This window comes from Amphiprion ocellaris, chromosome 1 (assembly GCF_022539595.1).
Source record: "Amphiprion ocellaris isolate individual 3 ecotype Okinawa chromosome 1, ASM2253959v1, whole genome shotgun sequence".
Taxonomy (NCBI): domain Eukaryota; kingdom Metazoa; phylum Chordata; class Actinopteri; family Pomacentridae; genus Amphiprion; species Amphiprion ocellaris.
This window is the reverse complement of record NC_072766.1, coordinates 344,670-370,410: the sequence shown is the minus strand read 5'-3', so window position 1 is coordinate 370,410 and position 25,741 is coordinate 344,670. Positions and strand designations below refer to the sequence as shown.

The window sequence follows — 25,741 nt, the reverse complement described above, 5'->3', positions numbered from 1 at the left end:
ATTAAATGTGCTGCATTGTGTGGTTATTGACAAAAGAACTTAACTGGATTTTTTTTTATCCCAACTATAATTTTTTAATATATTCAGAATTTTAATAAAACTAGAATTTTTAAGTGTATTTGACGTATAATATTAAGTTCTGCCTATTGTACATTTAAGTTGACTATACTTAAACAAATTAAGTTTCTCTGCAGTCAATAACTTAAACCATTTGAGGCAATCGCTTGACACAAATGGTTTGAGTACAATGAACTTATCCGGGTTGACAGTGTGGCAGGCCCAGTGCCGTTTTACTGGAGTGTCATTTAATATTAGGGATTTTATTGAACCACTTCAGAGAAACGTGAGTCAAAATCAAGACATGCTGTTTGAAATGAGGGTGAAAATGTTCAAAATTGAAGGAAATTCTCCCATTCTTTCATTTGTGTTCAGCCTTTCTGCTTGTTCCTGCATTCAGAACGATCGAAGATGCAGTTCAGTCTAAACTGAAAAGCAACTCAGACTTTTCATTCCATCATATCTGTATTTCCTCATGCTCTTGAACATCTGATTTTAAAAATGGGATGTCTTCAGCACAGCTATGTTGAACTTCCTTAAGGAGAAAAAGGAAAAACATCAGCTTGTGTTTTCTTCAGGTGAGTTATCCAGGGACAGCTTGGTGTAGTTCCATCCCACACAGGTAGAAAACAGAAGGTAGATCTGCTAATGCAGAGTTGTAATTGACTTTTCATGTGTATTAAAATGAAATTCAACGTTTCAGGTGTATAAATATAGTAATATGTCAACATATAAAGGTCTGCTTGGTGGAAATTTTTTGAAACATTGCCCTAAAATGATTCTTTTTTACAGTGGTGCTCATAATGTTCAGTTTCTACCTTCCATTCATCTATAACTGTCCTCAGGATTCAGTTGATTGTCTGATGAGCTTCTCCTTCCTTGGTTACCGTTGCTATGTCTGCCAAGTTTTTAATCGTCATGCAGCCCATATAGAGTTCAGGGATGACTGTGGCATTTAAAATAAGACTTCTTTTGTGCAGGCAGAAAGTCAGCTGGCACCAGCAGATCTAGTTTGAGGAGGAAGTTGATCAAACTCCACCAACTCAGAATGTTTTGATGTTTGCAGTTCTGATGTGTATTCAGTAGCTGCATACCATCCCTGCATAGAATAGCTCATATATGGCCTTTTCCTCTGATTAGAAATAAAGAAATTTATTAGAAATCTGTTAAGTTATTGTGTAGATAGGCACATCATTGCCCTGCCTGCTTTTTTCTGACCACATGCCACTTTTAGAGACATCTATCAGCTCTGGCTAACGGCTAACGGATACTAGTAGCAATGATGAACTAACACAGACTGGAGGTGAAATGGGAACCTTTATGTCCAAAAAACATCGATTAAACAGATAATGTGTTTATACTGTTTGTAAAGCACACTGTGTGGTCATTAGTTAGTTTGTGACACTAGATGTATGAAAATCTGCCCGTTTTCTCTAAATATAACAGACCATATTCGTTCCTTAACCCTGTAAGACCCAAATATAGAAAAAAAAAATAGCTAAGAAATGAATAAAACAGAAAATAAATAATAAAAACGAAATAAAATTTATAATATTATATTTATATATATTGGATATTTTTTTGTATGGTGAGTATTATATTGAGAAATGTGTGTGTTGTGTGTTTATATATATATATATATATATATATACATACATACATACAATAATAAAAATAAAAAGGGGTTACAGGGTTAATTGAAAATATGAAATGTAAAATAAGCAGTTTCAGAAGTTTTCACCCCCTTTTAAGAGACTTAATTCAGAACAGCTACAAGTCACACAATGGTGAAATCAGTGAATGTCTCTCAGAGATTCCAGTACAAAGACACCTGAATCTGGAAATTAGTACTCCTGGATATAACTACACCATGAAGACAAAAGAACCCTCCAAGCAACCCTCTGAAAAATGATTTCAAAGTAAGGCGAGGAATCCAAAGAAAGTCAGTGAATATCCCTTGGAGTCCAGATAAATCCATTCCTGAGAAATGGAATACGTCTCATGAAGCTGTCGAGAGCAGGTCCTCCTCAAAAACCAAGAAAGAGACTAGTGAGGCCACCAAGACACCTATGACTCCCCTGACGGAGTTAAAAGCTTCAGAGACTGTTAATCCAACAGCTACTGCCAGCTGTTCAGTCAAAGCTTGGTGGGAGATCGCCAAGAGAAAGTCACTGCTGGAAGAAAGTTCTCCAGAGGGCATGTGGGAGACTTTACAGTTAACTGGAGAGGGTTTTTTGGTCTGGTGACACTAAAACTCAGCTTTGTGGCCATCAGAAGAGATGCTATGTTTGGTAGACATATCGTCACAAACACCATCCCCACCTGCAGGCATGGTGGTGGCAGCATCATGTCATGTTTCTCAGCAGCAGGCCCTGAGAAGCCTGTGAAGGTAGAGGGTAAAATGAATGCAGCAAAGTGGAGGGAAATTCTGGAGAATAACCTGATGCAGAGAACTAGCAGAAGATCTGTTTTCCAGCCAGAGTTACACAGAATGATTTAACCCTGGTGTCGTCCTGCAGGTCAAAATTGACCCGTTTAAGTTTGAAAATGTGGGAAAAAATATATATTTTCACAGCGAAACTGCTGATGTCCACATTTTCAACATTTTTGGGAAATCTTTGAACATTTTTTGGTGGAAAAAAGAAATGCTAAAAATGTTTTTTAAGAACATTAAACAGGTAATGTGTTTATACAACCAAAATCCAACGAATTTCGTTGGATTTTGGTTGATTTTTTTGTGAGTGTGAAAGAAAATAGAAGTTTTACTGAAATATATGTAATCACTTTAGATATTTTTATTTTTAGTATTTTTTTGGAACATTTCTACTCATTTTTTGAAAATATTTGCAAGAATTTCCTTGCCATATTCGGGGGATTTTTAAAATAAAACTTTTAAGGGAAACTTTTAAGGAATTATTGGAATTTTCTTCCTGAAGGTTTTGCAAATTTAAAGTTTAAAAATGTGGTCGAAAAAAATCACTTTAGATATTTTTAGGCTTTTTTTTTTTCGAAGATTTTTACTCATTTTTTGAAAATATTTACAAGAATTTTCTTGCCAAATTTGGGCGATTTTTTTAAGTAAAACTTTTAAGGGAAACTTTTAAGGAATTATTGGAATTTTCTTCTTGAAGGCTTTGCAAATTTTCAGAAATTTGGGGAATTTTTTTGCAGAATTTTTGGATTTTTTTCAGACAAGGAAACAATATTTTTTGGTGCCTGTAAATGAAGACAACAGGAGGGTTAAAGACGATACGGTGAATGTTTAGAAGCTGCTAGGTTTGAGTTCAGTTTATCGTCAGATTTGAAAAGCTGTTCACTCTCAATCCAAGCTGACAGTTCTGCAAAGAAGAATGGAGTCATTGATGCCTGACTGAGACTAGATTAAGATTCTTATGTAATCACTTATTGTCGTCATATATTTTCAGTTAATTGACAGTACTTTGTAGGAATCTGGTTCCCTTTTACATGAAAGAAAGAATCTTTTTGTATTTTTTAAACGTCAGATTAAATTGACCATAACTTGATGTCAAAAAGCAGTAAAACTTCCAGGATGGTGAATGCTTTTTGCAGACGCTGTAAGCCAGACGCACTGTATTGTTGCAAAAAACCTGACATATCAGAGGTGACTGCAGCGTAAACAGGCAGAGCTTCATCCTGGCAGGCTGTCAACAAGGATTTAATCAGCTTTATTGATCAGTTACAATTATGAAGTGACAAAGCAAGCCTGCCTGTTTTTCTTCCCTGGAAAATTACGAGCAACGGTGTTTTCTCATAAACACAGTCTGATAAACGTTAAAGCTGCATTCATCCAACATGAACACAGTAACTGAGGCCGGTCTTACTTTAAGAATGGTTCTTTTTTATATGTTTACAAATGTAGAAATACAAAGCCAGAAAAAAAATATACAAATGGACAAAAAGAACACAGATAAAAACAGGTAAGGGGATGAAAACCTCACTTTTATTTATTTACTGTAGGAGAGAATGATGAAGAACGGCAGCTTGTTGGAAGAATGAACATTTCCCACTTGTTAGTTTTGCAGTTCTAGGCTGAAAACCAATCGTCCGTGCTGATCTCATCAGTCGTTTTGGATTATTTGCTGTCCTCTGTCTACTCGAATGTCTCTCATGTGAAACTGGACTGTTTGTGACGCTACATCCTGCTAGTGCACTACACTACATAGTGTTAGCTTAGCAAGCCCCACTGGAAAAGTAAAGACACCAGCTTTTTATCTGTTGTCCAGGAGCAGATTGTGGACGGTAGAGGATTTTTTCTTCTGTCTGCACAGAGAGATAAAATGCATCTCTGGGACAAAAAGAGAAGTTTAATTCCAGTATCTTCACGGCTCAGCTGTGTCAATGTTGAAACGGTACGTTGGTAGTTTATCATTCCAGACAAAAAGCAGAAGACCATGGAGATACCTCTGAAGGATGCTGCTGGGTCATAATGCTTCTACACAGAACAACATTAGGATTTGTCTCCTGGGGTTTGTGTCTGGATGAAGGAGTGATGCTCAGAGGGAGCTGAGCTACAGGACTACATGCTAACGCTAAGCCATGCTAGTCAATGAAGGCATCAAGAAAAATGTCTCAGATTGATGCATGTAGCAGATCTGATGTTTCACTTTACAGAACAACAACTTTAGGGATGAGGATCTTCTGAGTTTGGTAAATGTATGTCTGGTAAAGCTCCCTGAATCAGGACAAAACCACCAAGGCGGGACGATAGAACAGAACTATAGTCCACTGAGTAATCTAATTACCTGATGTAATTCCACCCCTTCAGTGTGTCGCTTTAGGCATGTAGATATGAACATGTGTTTTGGCTTTTTTGACTCTTTGCAGCACGTGTTTGGACATATAAGGGTGAGACTGATTTGTGTTTTTCAGGTTTCATACCAATCCAATTAATACTAATGAAGCAGACAGATAATTGTTAATTAGAACAGAAATTCACCATCAGTCTTTAGTTTGGACACACTTCTTATTTAAGGGTTTTCCTTTATTTTCATGACTATTTCCATTGTAGATTCTCACTGAAGGCATCAAAACTATGAATGAACACATCTGGAATTATGCAGGAAACAAAAAAGTGAAATAAGTCAGAACATGTTTTATATTTTCGATTCTTTGCGTTGATGACGGCTGCACGGCCTCAGCTTTCTCTGGTGTCACCAGAAAGGACAGATTCTGAGTCTTTATTGGCAATTTTTCATTCAAATGGAATCATTATGAACACATTTTGAGTTTCTTGGCACTTGTTCGGGGTTATCTGGGACTTCTTTTGAGTCGTTTGGGACCAGATTTTTGTGCGCACATATTTACTCTTAATGGATGAAATTTGAGTCAGTTTGGATGATTTTTCTGTCATTTAGGAAACATTTCAGTCACTGAACACAAGTTTCAATTCATTATTGGAAAATATCAAGTCATTTGCTACAAGTAAAGCAGTTTTGGACAAATTTCAGCTTATTTTTTATTTTTTTCTTATTTTTAAGTTATTTTAGACAGATTTTGAGTCATTATTGGCAATTTTTAATTTAAATTGAATCAATTTAAAAACATTAAAATATAAAACATGTTCTGACTTATTTCACACATTTTTGTTTACTCCATAATTCCATTTATGTTCATTCATATTTCTGATGCCTTCAGTGAGAATCTGCAATAGAAATAGTCGTGAAAACAAAGAAAAAGCGTTAAATGAGGAGGTGCATCCAAACGTCTGGTCGTGTCTACCTGTGTTTGCTGCAGAAATGACAATCTTGGTGTCAGAAGGTGGAAAAATAAACTCCAACATAAAGCTTTGTTGAAGAGTATTTTATGTTTTACCTGTTTATAGCATTCATCCTTCAGTGCTGAGTGGCTATTTCTTGTGACATACAACCAATCAGAGTGGGTGCAAGAGGGTATTTTTGATTTTATTTCTTTTTGGGGGAAAATTCCACCAATAATCCAAACAATAAAAAAATGCTGAAAATCAAATGTGCCAATTGGCCACGCCGTTAATGAGTCAGTCCAACATGTCATGGTAGGAAAGCAACAAGGTAAGTTTAGGCAAATTAATGTTACACACAGACGTTGTTAGTATCGTTAGTTATTATCGCTGCTTTTCCACAATTTTATTTAACAGACGCTTTTATCAAAAGCAATCTGATGTTCAACGCTTTTACTAAATATCTGGTGAAAAACAGGGCCCTTTGTACATTTGTCTTCTTTTTTGCTTTCAGAGGCAAAATAAAAACACTAGTTGGAAAAAAAACTTTTATTTTGGAGAATTTGACAGTAATTGCCAAAATGAGTGTGCAACAAAGACTTTCTCATATTTCTAATATGACATTTGAGTGTAAGGTTTCTGAGCCCTTTAACTGCAGGAAAACTCTTATTTTCATTTTATCAGTTTAGTTTCTTGAAATGTTTTAAAAATCATGTGGTTTCCAAGCACCAGGTCAACCACTGATGTCACAGTGACGTGTTTTAGTCCTAGTAGTTATTAAATATGTTCTCCAAAGCAGTCACTAATGCAATTTCCTCACAAAGTCCCACTTGAGACTTTGTTTTGATGCGCTATTAAAACAATTCCATGTTCTGGAGGAAAAGGTCATCATTTATTTGAGCCCATTAGTGATTCAGTCACTAAAAGTCATTAAATATGGATTTTTTTTGACATTGCAAACACCATCTTCTTATGAGGAAAAATTTAACTTAGAAGTCACTAAATAAACCTTTCTTTTTTTAGACAATTTCCTGTAGAGCAAACTGACAGATAAAAAGGAAATTTAAACTTCGCAGCTTCTATCATACAGGCTTATGAAGTTTAATAATATGTGGAAATTAAACCATGAAATGAAAGTTTAATTTATCACTTAGAAGCAAGCACAAGCATGTGAAGCTTTCAGGATTTAATCAGGTGAAAGAGGGTCAGATTGAAGTGATTTAACCGACGATTTATTGGTTTTGAAATTGTCTCCCATAATAAACTCTAAAATATAGAATAATTTATAACCGCAGAGCTTCACAACATGTTCAGTCATAGAGAAAAGCTGTGGAGAGTTACAGGAAAGAGCGTTTGTATTAATTAAACAGTAAGGAAAAACTTAGCAAAGAATATTTTCAATCTTCAGGCTAATTTAATCCAGTGTTTTTCTTCCAACTGTCCAGTTTTTTGTATTTGAAGTCCCTCTGGCTGTTGTGTTGAGGCTCTTTCCGTGTGTTCTTTCCTTGAACGTTCAGTAATCGACCGGCGGCAGCGTCACCATCTGGGTGAACTCCTCATAGTTGATGATCCCGTTGGACTTGACATTTGCCTCTCTGAAGAGCTCATCCACTGGACGAGGAAGACAGAAAACAGCACAATAAGTGGACTAGACACAAAAGAAAACCATCTGAAAAGCCATTAGTCTGCCACCAGGATTATTCAGAGCTGCGAGGAGGTTTTCAGTCAGAAGCAGTTTGAGGCTGAGAGTCGACGGTTCAGAGTTTTTCTGAGGCTGTTTCTGACTGAGCTAATTTACAATAAATCTCAGACTGAGATGCTGCTTGTTGCTCCTGCAGTTGTCATCGGCTCAAAAATGCTCCAGCAATCGCAAAAAAATGAAATAATTTACCATTTTTATTGAGGATTTGTGCTCAGTTCAACAAGAACTTGTTTAAAATGAGCAATTTTCACCCAAAGGCCTCCAGAGTATGAAATAGTGCTTTATTCAGTATCGAATGAATAAATGTGACATTAGGAAATAAAAATCCCCCCAAATAAACAAAAGTAGAGTCTTAGAGTCTTAAATAAAAACTTACTTTTATCTATTCATGGCCATATTTATATATTTCATGATTAATAGAAATATGCATAGACTTGTGTATTTAGTAATAAACGTCATTCCATACTAGAGTTGAATCTTACAATAAACCTCCTATGATTATTATTACTGCTGTTATGTTGAGATGATTCACTCACAAAGTCCACTTTATGCAGCGTCATACCTCCACTTCCTTCACATTTCAGGTGGAAATGCTGCTTTTTATTTCATTTATCTCTAATCTGTCGGTACTGGTTAAATTAAGGTTTAGGATTTTATATGATCTGGAGAAGAATTTATTGATTCAACTGAAAAACCTGTAGTTAAATTTCCAATGATCAAATGTTAATTAATGGTCAAATATTAATCAGCAACCATAACTTTTGCTTTAGAAGTAGTTTTATATATGAAACTTTAGGTACAAGTTCTCATATTTGTACTTCGAATGCAGGAATTTTACTTGTAATCTGTATTTTTACACTTGCTCTGGCTACATCAGTTAAAAGTATTGATATTTATACCTTCTACTACTTCTTCTACTATGACCGATTCAGGATTCTGGAGCTAATGGTGACTTCTAGGAGTAAAAACGTCTGAAATCGATACATCAGCAGATGTTTTTTATATTTATACATAGATATGCGCAGGGTGTGTTAGAATTATATTGAAAAGGGAAAAGTAGGTCATTGTTGACTGTACAGCAGCGTGTTTCACAGATTAGTTACCATAAAGACACTGATTGACTCCGCACCACTGTCTGCTGGGCTGCAGGCTTTACTCTGCTACATGTGCTGCTCACACTGTTGGAAACAGTGGCGTTAGAGCCGCTCTACTGGACAAACCGTGTAATGACACCCTTTCTAAATGACCTCAACATCTTTTTCTGCATAGTGGACAAAAAATACGTTGATAATCACATATCTCTTATATCTAACATCAGCCAGGCTCGAATATTTATCGTGTTAAAGGTCCAGTTGAAGCTTTCATTAGGTGGCTTTCCACTGCAGGAACTTGTAGCATGTAGCATGTAGCACAGACATTTACAAGAACCTAACACACTCCCCAACATTAATAAGACTCAAAACATTCTTTAAAGAATTTGTATTGTCACTTTTTTTCATTTATCTTGGTAAATGCAGGACTGCAGATTATTATTATTGTTATTAAAAGGATTTTTGTTTGTTTTGCCTCGCTGTACGGACACTTTAAAAGCGGCTTTGGAGTTACTAAAACCTGATGAAGCTGCCACTGAAAAATCACCTTTGTCTCTTGTCAAAGCTTTAAATTGAAGACTTGCGTGTATTATGTTGCTCCAGCAGAAAGCCTTTTATTGTGTCTCCATCATATCTGCCATTTATCGAGCTTTAGAAATATGTATTTGACAATATGTGTGAGCTTAAGGCGTGACGTCAACCAAACTGCCACGTTGGCGGTTTTAATTTTAACCCATACCTCATCATATAAGGATGCTGCTTCCTAAAATACCCGTTTGTAGATTTCTCCCGATTGAATCCACTGGACTGTAGAAAATGTTGCTTCTACAAGATGAATTATGTGATTATTGGTTTATATTTGCCTGAATGTTAAATATTTTCCAAGCACATTTTGTTCAAATTCATATTTTTGTCCCCTCAATATCTTTAAGATCCAACATAACATCAGCTCAGACGTAATGAAGTAACTCCACTTCAGCGACAGTGTAGGAAATGGAACAACTGCAGTTTATTTTAGTCTGCATGGTGAATTTTCTGGGATGGATGGGAACGTTGGAGAGAAGACTGGAACTGGACGAGAGAAACGGTGCTTGGTGTCCTCACCGAGTTTAACCAATCAGAATTTGCATTGTCGGAGTACATCTGGTGCTACAACCAGCGCGGTAGTGTTTCAAGGCTGATCAAATGAACAAAACCCAGTAATGAAGGGCAGAAAATGGCCCCGGAGGAGGTTGTACGGGGGCAGTACTTCCAGTAGGAAAAGTGGAACACTACTTATTGACACAAGGATGACAAATCCTATGAGTGTATTTCAGTTAATTCTGATTCCATTTGTGTGAGCTGTGCTGAAGTTTTGGCACCTAATTTAATCATTTTAGTGTCCTGATGACTCAAATGGTGCATTAGAGCATTAACAGTGAGACAGTCCTGGTATCAGCATCTCCAGTGAAGAGCTGCAGAGCTTCCAAGCATTGTTGTCTGCTTCTTCAGTAGACCAGAAACCTGACAGATGTCTCCCCACCGAGAAGCAGCTGAGCTTCATTTAACTCCAGAGCTTTAATGCACAGCAACCATTTACTGACACATCTTTGAACTTTACGCTGCTGTGACGTCGCTTTGAGAGACGGAGAGACTCAAACAGATGTGGGGCTGCCTGCAGGAGTCCTTCCGTCAAACCCCCGGCTCATATTTGATGCCTCACTTCAGAAATGAAACGATACGACAGCATTCACGTCAGAAAACCCACCTCAAGCTGCACGGAATATGAAAGACTCCAGACTGCAGCGCTTAAAGGAACAGTTTGACTTCGATTCTGGAAAATGCATTTATTTGCTTTCAAGAAATAACCAGAGAAGATCTATGAAGCCTCAAATCTTTACAATAAGTGTGCAGCTAACTTAGCATACAGACTGGAGGGAAACAGCACTCCTGGCTCTTTAGGAAATGTCACAAAATCACTGAAAAGCACTCAGAAAGCTCATGAAATAACAGCTGCTTCCAAAGATCAGCCTAGCTATGAATGACTATCACATGCTGTTTAAACATCACATTTCATGAATATTGGTTCCAAATAGCGGATATTGGCCTAAAAAAACTAAATACAACTAAAACATATCGGTCGATCTCCAATACAGTCCTTAAACTTATATCAAAACTAAAGCACTGAGCTTCTTCAGTGTCTTTTTTTTTTAACTTTTTTTTCTGATTGTCTCATAGCAGCCTTCACCATGATAAAATGACAGTTTCTTATTCACTTTAAACTCCACCTCCTCTCCAGCTGTCAGACTACAGATCAATTCCTTCCTCTGGTCTTTTATGACAGTCAGTGTTTAACCCTTTACTTTCAGTGATGAAGCAGTCTAGATTTCTTTCCCTGCTCTCATCCTGAACAGGTTTTTGTAACCTTCACAGGCCCCCACACTAATTAGATGCACTTAGTTTTGTACTTTACCGATTTTGTGAACTTGTAGATGTCTTTCTATTTCGCTGAAGGTGGGACTCGTCAGACAAAAAAAAAGACAAAAAACAAGACAAAATATTACAAAAATGAGATGCAAAATGGCAAAAGAACAATGAACAATCCAGTATTTTACTTTCTGATCAGAACAACTTGTCATGGTCTAGAAATGATTTTAAATTTCTAATTTTACTAATTTCCAATCTGCACTTAATGTCTTCTCTGGAATTTTTACAATTTGAGGACCTGGTTGGACCCTCTGGAGGGCCGCTTTTGGCCCACGGGCCGCATGTTGGACACCCCTGGTACACTGTTTATAGACGTGGTTTCAGGTTTCCCATCTACTGATCAGCACAACAACAAATCAACATCTTTTTGCAACAGAAATTCAGCGCTGTTTTGGAGTTATTTCAGTTGCAATGAAAATGTAAATGTGCCAAAACATTTGCATTCAGTTCTGGAAGCTTCTCTGGAAGAAAATCAGCCTGGATCTGAGTGGGTGAATGTTTTTCCCTCCAGGGGAGTGAGAAGTGAAGTTTCTGAGCTGCTGGACTCAGGTTCTGGAGCTGTGGAGGGATAGACGGTGGACTGGAGTGGATTTAGTGAAGCAGCTTGTGATTCTCAGCGGACATTCGGAGCTAAAGGCAGACTTTCTACGGTCAGAGTCACTGGATTGTTTTTTTTTTCCTCCGTGGGGAGATCCAGCAGATGAACGTCACAAGAGGAAAAGACCCAGCAGTGGTGAATTGTCACTTGAGGTGGAGAAAATTGTAATTTCATCGCCACAAACATCATTTATAGTCTTATCTATTAAGAACAGGCTGAATCCAAAATCCTCCAAATCTCCTTTTGACCCCGTTCTATGGTTTTATATTCATCACAGCCCTACAGCAGCGACAGCATCCTCCTACTGTAAAGATAAAACGTCTGTTTCACCACGTCTGACAGGAAGGTTTTTAATTCAGTTCAATCTAGTTTTATTTATATGGCACCAATTAGCAATTTCAGTCATTTGAGGGATATAAATCTGAGTATTTTCCTGCCGTTCTTCATCATTTGAAAGAGAAAAATGCCTGTTTTGCTTGAATAAATAAAAGTCAAGGGACTTATTCCCACCATTTAATTCAATGCATGGTTGTATGGAGAAAAAACAAATAACTGACTGATTTTAGATCAACTTTTTAAAGCTACAAACATTATTTTGATGGGTAGAGTTGACATAATAACTTTAGTAATTGCATTAACTTATTATTATGTGTAATTTACACTTAATTTAAGTCGAGGAAACTAAACAAACTTTATTTTTTCTTCACCTAAACTTCAGGATTTCAAGTCTTCTCCCCTGTAGAAACAAGCCTGGATAATTAATTCATTAAAAGGAATTAAAAATGCCATCAATTGCCATGGTAAAGATGATTCCACTAACTGAATGGAATTTCATTAGAAGCTGTCAAACCTCCAAAATACTGAAGCAAACTGCTGTCTTACTTCTTTTTGTTGAGCCCCAAACATTTTGTTGAACAAAACAGATGTTTGATATTTATATTTTTATTTAACCCTCGTGTCGTCCTGTGGGTCAAATTGTCCCATTTTAAAGTTTGAAAATCAATCAATCAATCAATCAATCTTTATTGGTCATTGCACATTTTCATATACAACGAAATTTCATTTGAGCTGCCCTGCCAATGACAGCATGTGGGGAAGAAAATCTTTTTTCACAGTGAAACTTATGATGTCCACATTTTCAACATTTTGGGAAAACTTTGAACATTTTTGGTGGAAAAAAAGAAATGTTAAAAATGTTTCTGAAGAACATTCACATAAAAATCACAAATATTTTTTTTGTGAATATTCTTAAAAAAATAGAAGTTTTACTGATATATATGGAATCACTTTAGATATTTTTAGTATTTTTTGGAAGATTTTTTACTCATTTTTTGGAAAATATTTACAAGAAGTTTCTTGCCAAATTTGGGGGATTTTTTAAATAAAACTTTTAAGGGAAACTTTTAAGGAATTATTGGAATGTTCTTCCTGAAGTTTTTCCAAATTTTCAGAACTCTGGGGAATTTTTTTGCAGAATTTTTGTATTTTTTTCAGACAAGGAAACAACATTTTTGTGTCCGTAAATGAAGACAACAGGAGGGTTAATTCTTATAATTTCTGCACTGTACCTCCATCTGCCTGCTTACTATGGATGTTTTTGGATGAAAACGTCACCCAGCATCAACACAGCAGCTCCTCCGCTTCCTCTTTCATTCATTCACTCATTCATTCATTCTGCAGATCTCAGTGAACAGCATTTACCTTCTGTGTCTGTGAGTTTCTCTCCCAGCTGGGTGAGTTTGGCTCTCAGCTCGGACGCCAGGATGTATCCTTTCTTCTGCTTGTCCGTCATCCTCAGCGCCTCCAGGATCTCCGTCTTGGGATCCTCCTGCTGCATCTGTCGGTGCATCATGGTCAGGAACGTAGAGAAGTCCAGCTCACCTGCCTTTTCTGAACACAAACATTAGTCCTGAGCCGTTCTGTTCATTAAATCTGATCCATGCAGTGCAGCTGGCTTTGGGATACACATGTTGGAAATGTCATCCAGAAAGGAAAATGTGTTTTCAGAAGATATATTCCTTCCTTGTGGCTCTTCCTCAGGCTTCTCCACTACTTACATCATGGTTTTTTGTGTGTTTGTGAGAAGTTCTCTTTATCTTTCCGTCTGTTTTGTACATTACGAAGCCATTAGATTTGAAGCTACAGCGGTGGAAAAAAAGTGACAGCCTTAAAATTTTACACAATCTCAAATATTATCAAGAAATATTTGCAGAAAATCTTTTTTGTTTTTCTAAAGGTGTTTCTGCATCAGACAGACACAGATCAATACAAATGATATTTATTTGTTTGTTGTTTACAAGAAAAATGAACAAAACTAAATTCTACCAGAATGTCTTATTTTTATGGAACCAGTCAGTTTTAAGTTTTTAATGACTTTTTTATGATGTGTTTAGTATTATGGCTGTGATTGGGCTAAAATAAATTACACTGAAGACCTCAGAGTGATTGTTTATGCAATATTTCACAAATGTATGGGGCGTCCCAAAACCTTTCTCCACCTATGTACATTAGAAATCTATAAAAGTACAATCACCACTGCGGATATTTGGCATTTTTCTGATTATGTGTGTTGGTATTTTTATGATTAATAAATTAAATGAGCTACTTCAGGTCCTCTCTCTGTCGTCTGAGAGACTGAACAGGAAACACAACAAACCAGGAAGTAGCTCCTCTCAGCGGCTAAAGCTACGCTAACGGCTAGTGGCTAGGTTAGAAGACGGCTACAGATGATCCTGAAACAGAGTCTGGAAAACAATAATTAATAATGCTTTACAGTCTGGACCTCAGTGAACAATAAAAGTGATAGAAGAGAGAAAGATGAAGAAAACAGAAGAACAGCAGATGGAACAAACTGATGAATCTCAGTTGATCCCACATAAACAGAAGAAAGTGTCTGAATTTAATCACTCCTGTTCCTATTTTACATATTCAGATATAGTCACCCTTATTAATAAAAAAGCCTAGCTATGAATGACTATCGCATGCTGTTTAAACATCACATTTCATGAATATTGGTTCCAAATAGCGGATATTGGCCTAAAAAAACTATCCATCCATCCATCCATTATCTATACACCGCTTATTCCTCACTAGGGTCGCGGGGGGTGCTGGAGCCCATCCCAGCTGACTCGGGCGAAGGCAGGGGACACCCTAGACAGGTCACCAGTCTGTCGCAGGGCCACATACATAGACAAACAATCACTCACACATCCACACCTACGGGCAATTTAGAGTAATCAATTAACCTCAGCATATTTTTGGACTGTGGGAGGAAGCCGGAGTACCCGGAGAGAACCCACGCATGCACAGGGAGAACATGCAAACTCCATGCAGAAAGATCCCGGGAAAGCCGGGACGCGAACCAGGGATCTTCTCGCTGCAAGGCGAAAGTGCTAACCACTATGCCACTGTGCAGCCCTAAAAAAACTAAATACAACTAAAACATATCGGTCGATCTCCAATACAGTCCTTAAACTTATATCAAAACTAAAGCACTGAGCTTCTTCAGTGTCTTTTTTTTTTTTACTTTTTTTTCTGATTGTCTCATAGCAGCCTTCATCATGATAAAATGACAGTTTCTTATTCACTTTAAAACTAAACTCCACCTCCTCTCCAGCTGTCAGACGACAGATCAATTCCTTCCTCTGGTCTTTTATGACAGTCAGTGTTTAACCCTTTACTTTCAGTGATGAAGCAGTCTAGATTTCTTTCCCTGCTCTCATCCTGAACAGGTTTTTGTAACCTTCACAGGCCCCCACACTAATTAGATGCACTTAGTTTTGTACTTTACCGATTTTGTGAACTTGTAGATGTCTTTCTATTTCGCTGAAGGTGGGACTCGTCCCGAGGCAGCGCATGACCGTGATCAGGTCTCTGGCCTGAATCCTGCCCTTCTGCTTCTTGTCATACAAGGAGAAGCACTCTTTGAACTCTGCAGAGGGAAAAGAGGAAACATTAAGCAGCAGCAGTGTGGTATTTTTAGTGTATATTAGTACATTTTCAGTACACATTATCCATTATACACCTGTCACAGCAAGTTTTCTAACTAAGAGACCTGATGAGATAAAACAGGATCGTTGTGTGTGAGTAAAACACCTCAAACATCAGTAACTGAACAGTTATGGATAAAAGCATTTGGTGCTGTGAGCATCTCTTACCATTGATTTGAACCGGTGTGAAGAATTTAGCCTGCAGAGTGACAACAATGAGGCTTCACTTAACGGGTAAGAACACAAAAATATTCTACTTATGTAAGAAAACAACCAAAAAGGCTTATAGAAAAGTAATTTCTTGATCTCACCATGTCTGACGTTGCTTCGTTTCTTTCCAGGAAGGAGTCCGTCCTGTGCTGCTGACTCACTTGTCCCTCCACCTCTGGCTAAAGTCCACCACCTGCCTTCCAGGTAATTTAATACGGGTTGCCGTGGAAACGCAGATACCAGATCCCCAACGCTGCTTTGTCCTTTCCATTACCGCCCCTCCTGGAAAAGGAATCAGCAATTGCTACCTGAAGATTAGAAGTAGATAGATTTAAAGCCCACAAAACCCAAACATAGAAAAAAAATTTGCAAAAATATTTATTAATAATAATAACAATAATATATATATATATATATATATATATATATATATATATATATATATATATATATATATATATATATATATATATATATATATATATAAATAAAAATAAAACTGATGTATTTTTGCAACAGTGGATTTTACATGGTGAAATGAGGCAATTTAAAAGAAAGATCTGACTAATAACTTGCGAGTATGAAAGCAGTTTTAACATTTTAATAAAGATATACTTACATAAAATCATATTTTCCAAGGAAAGTAAGCAACACTAATCAAAATTAATACAGAATTTTACACAGAAAAACAATAACTCTAAGGGAAATGACATCCAGTCACGTAAAAACAAAAGAAAATTCATCAGTTCAAATAAGTTTATATTTGCATTTTAACAGTCGTCTCCTTTTAATGTTTCCTTGACCTTTTGGAAAACGTTAAATCTTCTGTACAGCAGATTAATCCACTGTAAACAGCAGAATATGGTACATTACACATATCATTCAGTAAACAGTAAATATGATCACATATTGAAATGTAATAAAGGAAAGCCAGTCAAAAAGATTTCACCAAAACCTGTCAGAGTATGAAATGTTACCCGAGATAATGTAGACTTTAAAAACAATCAAAGCTTCATCCAGCAGCTGCTTTTTAAATGTGGCTTTAAAGGTCTCATCTTTATGTTCCACTGATGGGTTGAGTTATCATAAAACTAATCTAACATTTTCTTTTCTTTTTAATATTCCGGCTATGTGTTGCTATTTTCCATCTTGTCTTTAGAGATTCTCCAGGTCACAGAAATCCTTGAAGCTTCAGATAAAAGCAGCTGAACTTTTCTTTTAGGTTCTTGAAGATGTTTCACTTCTTGGATGAGAAGTTTTAATTGCTTTTTTTTGTCTCTAAGCTGTTTTTCTAGCGTTTTAAACTGTTCTCTCGTACCCTACATGGCTGTATCTGAAGTTTAATCTGGTTTGACAGGTGCCATGTACCTTACATTTCCTGTCTCTATGTTGTACATGGAGTTCCTGAGTCAGTGAATAATCTGTTTCATGTTCTTCTTCTTTTCTTTTCTAAAAACCAGAAACGATCGGCAGGAACCTTTTCTCATCTGAGTTTTTACAGATCGTTGCTGCAGCGTTTAGCCATCCGTTGGCTGAATTCTTTCAGGTTTCAAGGTGAGATTCATTTTTCAGTGTGTAGATTTACTGTAATCATACGAGGTTGTCAGCATTTCATTCTCGTCTTGTTCTGAAACACATCGTCTGTTGTCAAACTGTCACGGCAGCTCAGAGTGCTCTGTGGTCAATTCACACCACTGAAGTTCCACGACCTTTCTTCAAGGTCTATATGTTCTAACACGTTTACATTTTCATTGCAACTGAAATAACTCCGAAACAGCGCTGAATTTCTGTTGCAGAAAGATGTTGATTTGTTCTTCTGCTGATCGGTAGATGGGAAACCTGAAACCACGTCTGTAAACAGTACCAGGGGTGTCCAACATGCGGCCCTTGGGCCAAAAGCGGCCCTCCAGAGCATCCAATCTGGCCCTCAAACTGTAAAAATTCCACAGAAGACATTAACTGCAGATTGGAAATTAGTAAAACTATAAATTTAAAATCATTTCTAGACCATGACAAGTTGTTTGGATCATAAAGTAAAATACTAGATTGTTCATTGTTCTTTTGACGTTTTGTGTCTCGTTTTTGTAATATTTTGTCTTGTTTTTGTTGCTTTTTTGTCTAATTTTTGTCATTCGTCTCATGTTTTTGTTGTTTTGTGTTTCCTTTTCGTCTCGCTTGTGGTTTTTTATTTTTGTCATTTTATGTTTTGCTTTCTTTGTTGTTTTATGGATCGTTTTTGTCATTTTGTGTTTTTTGTCTCGCTTGTGTCGTCAGTCTAATTTTTTGATGTTTTGTTTCTCGCTTTTGTCATTTTTGGTCTCGTTTGTGCCATTTGTGTAATTTTTTGTCTCGTTTTTTTTTATTTGATGTGTATAATAACTTGTGGCATTATCAACAAAACTATACTACTACTGTCCTAATGTGTCAATAAAATAATGGTAATACCAGGACTAAATACTGGACCACTCCTGCCTTCAGTGGGTCAATAAGAGTCCTGGCTTTACCCTGAATGGGAAAAAAACACAGCATCTGAAAGAAGTTCAGCCTTACATTGAGTGTTAGATATGAGCAGTGAGAAGGCTCAGTCATTCCTGAATGTCATACATGATGTTCAGAGCTGGAGTCCTTCATGGAATCTTTCTCAGTCACAAGATCCAACAACAAAGAAGGCAATCATTGACACTGAAACACAAAGAGGAGACACATTTCTCTCTGAAGCCGGCAGATCTTTGAGTTTTACTGCAGAGTTTGTGCTCATTACACTAGAAAAAATGCCCCTCTCAAAACAAGAAAAAAAACTTATTTCAAGGAACTTTTAACTTGAAATAAGTGAAAAAATCTGCCAATAGAACAAGTGAAAAATGTCTTGGTAAGATTTCTTGAAAAAAGATATGATATTTAGAATGTTGAGATCTCAAAATTAGCTGGGAAACTTATTTGAAACTCTATTTTACCAGGATTGTCAAGTTTAGGTGTCTTAAAATAAGCCAGACATGCTAAAAAATAGTAGTTTTTCAGTCAAAAATACATTTTAGCTTTCATGTAACCTCCTAATTTGAGATGTATTAAACTTATTTTGAGTTTTCTTGTAAAATTCAACTCAAAACAAGACAATTTCAAGATGATTTGACTTAACAAGATATTTAAGATGCATTGTCTTAAAACAAGTCCCTCCATCTGCTGAAATGTCTCTTGTTAAGTGAATTTATCTTAAATCAAGTGGGATGAGACATTTTGACTAAAAATAAGACAAATAGACTTGGTAAGATTTAGAGTTTTTGCAGTATAATGAGTTTCATTGATGGCTGCTGTCAGAGAGCAGAAACCATCTGAGTCACAGTGAGTCAGTTCATCCAGACAGGAGTGGTTTGAGTCCTTCTAAAACTCAGAGGACCTCGGCAGCTTGTTCAGCGGCTGTCCTTGATGTGCAGGGTGTAGTAGGACCAGGGCTCCGGGACGTAGATGAGTCCGGGGTACTTGTTTCGTAGCACCGGGTCGCTCCACAGGCAGGACACCCACACAGCCACCAGCAGCACGGTGAGGCTGAAGCTGTAGAACAGGAACAGGCCATTACCGTCGGGGCTGAGGCCTTTACGCCGCTGATGTATCAGCATGGCAACCATAGCCAGGAAGGTGAGGAGAAAGAGTTCAGTGATTTGTCCTTCGGTGACCAAATACCTAGAAGAAGTAAAGGAAAACACAGGAGCAGTCAGAAACGCTGACGTTCATTTAGCGACCGCTGAGTGTTCTTTAACTGCAACAGCTCCTGTACCAGCCACCACACTGCTCTGTACCGCCACTAAACTCTTCTACAGTTCACATCACTGACTATACCAGCATTTACATTCCAAACTCACAAAGTAGAAAGCTTGTTTTTATATTTGTCTCATTCATCGTCTCTCCTCAGCGAAGATGAAAATGTCCCAGCTCATTTTCCTGTTGATGAAAGAATGCCCTTCATTGTGGTTTTTGAATCGTTGCAAATAGTTTTTTTTTTTTTTTTTTTTTTTAAATCAGACTTCCATTTTTGTCTTTCTGTAAGTGACCCCAGCTTTCATACCAGAGCAGCCATTAGAGGACAATCTGCTTCCTGTCAGTCATCGAACAAAGGAAGGGAAAGCTTCACTGTTCCTCACAGAAACTCCTTTACAATGTGCATTTTAAAAAGTATCTCCCTAAAAGTTTACTTCTAAAAAGAATATTGCTGCCAGGAAAACTGGATCATCTATCAACTTCTGCTTTCAAGAATTTACCTCAGGTTAAATAACGTTTGATCTGATCTAAATTCTATAATGCTGGTGAATGTTTTGCTTTAAATTCACATCTGACCGTTCGTCGTTCTGGCTGGTGGTTTTACAGCTTTAATAACTGTTTCATTCTTTAATCTTTTAGTATCTATATGCATGAATTAACCTCTGTCTGCAGTCGAGCATTAGATTGTTTAATTTAACAGCTGCAGAATAAATTCATGTACAGATGGGTGACAAATTAAAGGCAAACTTGGCTGCTTGACCCCTGCAGTGAGGAGATCTTTTATGCTGTGGAGGACAGCTCGCTGGTATTTGCTGTCCCTTTAGAGCAGGAGTGTCCTGGAATTTTTATACTTAGAGGGCCAGATTGGACCCTCTGGAGGGCCGCTTTTGGCCCACGGGCTGCATGTTGGACACCCCTGGTTTAGATGGCAGCATGATAATCGTTACTCTTCCAAATTTAACCCCTTAAAATAAAAAAAAGAAGTGCTGAGTCTGCAAGCAGCTCAGGAGGATCCAGACAGACCATTAATCCTCTTACATGACCAAATGATCTGGACCAAACATCGGTTCCGACCTGGATCCTGGGCCAGGTTCCTCCAGGGGGTGAAACAGGGACAAATGTGATAAATGTAAACTCCTGAGCCCACCTCCACCATCATAACAGCAAATGAATGAAAATGTTTTAGAAGAATTGTGTTACATGGTCTGGCAGCTGCATGAGGAGTTTCTTTCATCATCCGTTCATGTAAATGACAGTTTTTTGTATGTTTTCATGCCAAAGCCATCTCTCATTCTGTCTTTTCTTTATCTTTATGGGTTTTGCTGCTCTTGCGTCACAAACAGACTCCATTTCCTGCCTTTGTATTATGAAACTAACTTGAAGTCATCAGTGAGAGTATAAGACACTTCTTATTAATGACAGAAAAAGCATTTCTGCTTTTCTAAAGACTCTGACTAGACTTCAGCCCTTCATATGATTCAGGTTGCTTAAAAGACTGATGCATTGCCATAATTTCTTTCATTCTTTGAAAAAAAAAAAAAAGTCATGTATCCATGGGAAACATGTCTGTATTGTATTTTATGTAACATGTGGTCATGGAGAACGTGCACAAAAGCTTTCCAACAGCGTCAGAACACTAACCAATAGTAGAGAGCGCTGGGTCCCAGCAACAGCCAACCACAGACGGGAATCTTCTTTTGTTCTTCAGCGCTGGAGAAGCAGCCACTGAAGTAGATGAACAGGATGATGAAGAAAGGAATATACCTAAAAAATCAAATAAGAAGGGGCAGACTCTCATAAACTGACTGGATCCCGTTAGAGGATGAAGCTAAATGTTTCTCAGGTTCAGGACGTGTTTCTCTGCACGTCTTTAAAATTCAAAAGAAAAGTTTATTTTAACTCAAGTTAGACGCTGGAGTGAAATATTTGAAATGTAGAAAAACACAGCAGGTCAAAGCCAGCTGAGAAAATCAAACATTTCTTTTGTTTTTCTCAAAAATGAGCATTTGCAAGAAGAATAAATCCATTTTTAAGCAGAATATGGAGCTGCAGATAGCATTCTGGTTGTACTTAAAACAAACAAAAAAATGAATTAAACTCACAACACCTTCAAAACAAAATGACACGTGAACCAGAGAATGTCTTTTCTTTCTGATATGAGCTCATGTGGTATAAAAATGTAAAATTCTGCAGTCCACTTTGGGACTTGTAGTTGATTCTGGTGTATTATTCACAGTCACTCTGCCCCGTCGCTGTTTCAGCAGCTACTGTTCAACACAGCGTTTCATCCTCACCATTAGTCAGCAAAGACAAGAGGAAATAATAGTTAATAAACCTGAAGTATTACTCATCTTCTCCTAAATCTTCACCTAAAACAGGTTTTAGGTTCTATGCAGCTTTTAAATGTGATCAAAAAGTTTTTCACAGGCACTGGAGTTTTTAAAGTTTCATTTTTTGATGCACATCATTTGCTCATCCTTTAAGGAAACTTGTCACTGATGTATGAGCCCTACTTGTGTTTGCTGACTGCATGTTTTCTGATTGTGAATGTCATCCTGATCTCAGCCTTCTCTTCAAAATCACCTCTCAATGTCAACGATGTCAAAGACTGAAAAAGTACATTGCTTTCCATGTCGGGTTCTGATTTAGAAAATAATGGGCTTGTCAGAGGTAATACAGCTCTGCACATCCTGATTGTGTATCATCTGTCCACAGAACCTCCAGGAGCATCCTGACGACAGAATCCAACACTCTGGTGAGTTAAGTCCAGACCTTATTCGGTCCATTAAATGTCATTCATTAGGATCTGTCAAACAGATTCAGTGTGTTCATCCATCAGTTAGTTCCTGCTCAGCTCAGGCTTCATGCAGTTTCTGCTGCTGTTAAAACACAGACATCCTTCACTGATCTTTGAATGACATTTAGCTTCTCACAGACAAGTTTTTCATTAACAAACAGCAGTCCATAACATGCCTAAAGCAGCGGTCTAAAATGTTCACATTTAAGGAATTATCTTTTTACAAAACATTATGAACAACCTGAAATTTCTGAAGAAAAATAAATTTCACCAACATTCAGCCTCAGTTTATCATTTCCACATTACAACTTCCAGATCACAGAGTGTCTACAAAGAAACACAACATTTAGTCATCTGGAACTGAACCACAGAGGATTTACTTTATGATCAATATGACAAAAGTCAGACAAAAAAAAGACAAAAAAACAACAAAAACAAGACAAAATATTACAAAAATGAGACACAAGATGACAAAAATGAGACAAACGACATGAAACAAAACAAAAAAAGACAAAAAATTAGACAAAAAAGTTACAAAGCGTCCAAAAATGGAGACAAACGAGACAAAAAATGAACAAAAAGACAAAAACAGACCAAAAACTCAAGCGAGACAAAAAGGAAACAAAACGACAAAAACACAAGAAAAATGACAAAAGTCTGACAAAAAAGACATAAAACCTCAAACTCAAGACAAAATATTAGAAAAATGAGACACAAAACAACAAAAGAACAATGAACAATCTAGTATTTTACTTTCTGATCCAAGCAACTTGTCATGGTCTAGAAATGATTTTAAATTTATAGTTTTACTAATTTCCAATCTGCAGTTAATGTCTTCTCTGGAATTTTGACACTTTGAGGGCCAGATTGGACCCTCTGGAGGACCACTTTTGGCCCGTGGGCCGCATGTTGGACACCCCTGGCCTCAGATAAGCATGAAGTAGCGCTGAGTAAGGCTGTTACTACAATGCATAACTGCATACAAACCTGTGCAACGTCACTTGAATGTCCACTGATTATTAACTGTAACACTTTCAGACTAATTGAATTACTTCTAAGCTGAACAGTGAGGTGTTATTCTTATGTAAAATTAAAACTACCAGTTTAGTTTTACTGTATAAAATACAAAGCCTTCCAAGTAGGAACTCAGTGCAGCTAAAGTCAGTCCACCTTTCATCACTGAGATTCAGATCTTCTACTTGTATTTTTCAGATCTTCTACTTTTAGTAGATTCAGATCTTCTACTTGTATTTTTCAGATCTTCTACTTTTAGTAGATTCAGATCTTCTACTTGTATTTTTCAGATCTTCTACTTTTAGTAGATTCAGATCTTCTACTTGTATTTTTCAGATCTTCTACTTTTAGTAGATTCAGATCTTCTACTTGTATTTTTCAGATCTTCTACTTTTATTTTTGATGGCAGCATGGAGGAGCTACAGATGCTCTGTTTTTCTCTTTAAAATGCCTCAGATGTGTTCTGCTGGGAGTCAGGCGACATACTTGGCCAGATCATAGCTTTCACTTCTGCTTCTGTAGAAATTCTTGGTGATTCTGGCCGTGTGCTTCAGATGGTTTTATACTGGGATGTTCCTCTTCTGCAGACTGGGAGTCACTGTGTCAGTCAGCATTTTAGTGTATCCACAGAAATTCATGGTGCCATCTGTAAATGTCATCTCCCCATTACCTTCTGCCTTCATGCAGCTCCACATCATCACACTCCCACCTCCGTGCTTCACTGTCAGGACGATGCTTTCACTGTGGCAGTCGTGGACAGGTTCCCACTAAACATCAGTCAGTGGCATCTGACGGGTTCAGTGACATGAATAAAGTTCTTCCTCCAGCTCCCTCTGTCTAAAGTTCTTTGCCTTCCAGACCAGTGTCTTCTTCAAGAACCTTCCAGCCCTTCTGATACTATCAGGTTTCCATAGCAACGACCAGCTGATCGTTGGGTCTCCACATGTCCATCCAGGGCTGGTCTACACTGTCTAATGATGGTTGACCAGCGTGGATGTGGACCGTATAGGGACTTGTTGGTGAGGTGTGATTTCCAGGAGATGTTTTGTTCCATCCCTAACACTCTGGTATTAGTCCCATCGGTTCTTTCTGACTTCGTTAGTGACCAGGAGTCAGATCCATAGAGCCAGATGGACCACTGACGCCTTGAATCCTCTCCTTTTGGTGCCGTTTTAATAGCAGATACCTATATTTTTGACAGAGTTTAATGCTCCCAAGCTTTACCTGTTTCTGTTCCTACATCATGTGCTGTGTTGGTGGAGCCTCCAAGATGTAGGGAATGATCAACCTTTTTCAATTTCTGACCCATCTAGTGCTGCAGTGTCTCCTCAGATGTTGGGTTGAGGTGCATGAACTTCGTCTTTCCAGCATTCAGGAAGAGTCCAATCAGTCTTGTTTCTCGCTCTACCCGATGCAGAAGATGCAACTATAGGAGGAGGGATTCCATGCCAGGAGAATCTGGAACATTTTGTTTCTGTCAATTGAGTCAAATGCCTTCTTGAAATCAATGAAAACCAGTGTTGCTTCCTTCTTGTGGTTTAAAACCTCCTCAACTATTCTTCTAAGAGCCAGGATGTGAGCAGTAGTTGGGGGAAATTGCCTAAATCCATTTTGACTTGGGCGAAGTAGATCGTCAATGACTGGTCTAGTTCTGTTGGGGATCATCCAAACATTTTGGACCCCATCTGAGTAAAACAAATTTATCTTCTTCTCATCTGACTAAAGAATGTGCTCCTACTATCCATCAGGCTTCTCTTAATGTTATTTGTCAAAGTTTCATCTTACAATGTTGTGCTCAGGTGCAAGCCAAGTTTGTTTTTCTGCCTTGGAGACAGTCCATGGAGGTTGATGTCATGCAGTCTGCTTCACAAAGCATCTGAGCTGTCACAAAACATTGATTTCCACTGATAACCTTTGTGCCAAGTCTGCAGCACTTGTCCATCTACTATTTTCAAAGCTAGATTGTGAAATGTGGAGTCATTTTAGGAGGATGATCACTGCAGCTCTGATCAGTGGTTCTATGGTTCATTCTACACCTCCTGATTGCCGCTACGACTGTGTTTCCACTGATTTTTAGTTGGTCACACATTTTCCTTGATCATTATCCAGGTTTAAGTCTCACCGTGAGGTTTTTCTGATTGCTTTTGCTGTTCTCTTCCATGACGCATACATGCAGAAGACACAGCATGTAGGTCTCAGTCTGAAACATTTCTGACAGGTCATTTTAGAACTTTTGTCGTGGGAAATCACGGGTTTGTTCAGTTTTGTTTGGCTGATTGTGGGATTTCTAACTCGTTCATCAGTGACCAGACTTTTGTGGCATCGACTTTCGACTTATTTTTTTAATT

The 25,741-nt window shown here is 37.6% G+C and overlaps 2 protein-coding genes and 1 long non-coding RNA gene across 6 annotated transcripts in view; 1 reads left to right on the top strand and 2 right to left on the bottom strand.

Annotated features, from left to right (window-relative positions):
- Window positions 1-6,307: 6,307 nt before the first annotated feature.
- Window positions 6,308-16,056, bottom strand: calml4a (calmodulin-like 4a). Its single transcript, XM_023269967.3, has 5 exons — window positions 15,931-16,056; window positions 15,788-15,818; window positions 15,421-15,561; window positions 13,332-13,520; window positions 6,308-7,384 (listed from the first exon to the last, which is right to left on the bottom strand). Exons 1-5 carry the CDS (start codon window positions 15,931-15,933, stop codon window positions 7,287-7,289), a joined length of 462 nt encoding a protein of 153 aa, XP_023125735.1. The 5' UTR covers window positions 15,934-16,056; the 3' UTR covers window positions 6,308-7,286.
- The window catches only part of LOC118470268 (uncharacterized), a 22,748-nt gene continuing 12,562 nt past the window's right edge, over window positions 15,556-25,741 (top strand). For all 4 annotated transcript variants that reach the window (XR_004847297.2, XR_004847296.2, XR_008601930.1 and 1 more), the window contains exons 1-3: window positions 15,556-16,033; window positions 17,290-17,383; window positions 22,298-22,337. This is a non-coding gene — a long non-coding RNA (uncharacterized LOC118470268). The remainder of the gene's footprint in view (window positions 16,034-17,289; window positions 17,384-22,297; window positions 22,338-25,741) is intronic.
- The window catches only part of cln6a (CLN6 transmembrane ER protein a), a 24,129-nt gene continuing 14,803 nt past the window's right edge, over window positions 16,416-25,741 (bottom strand). Inside the window, exons 6-7 of the mRNA XM_023269968.3 lie at window positions 21,224-21,346; window positions 16,416-19,507 (exon numbers count right to left, since the gene is read on the bottom strand). Of these exons, the coding sequence (XP_023125736.2) occupies window positions 19,237-19,507; window positions 21,224-21,346 (394 nt within the window). The 3' untranslated portion in view covers window positions 16,416-19,236. The remainder of the gene's footprint in view (window positions 19,508-21,223; window positions 21,347-25,741) is intronic.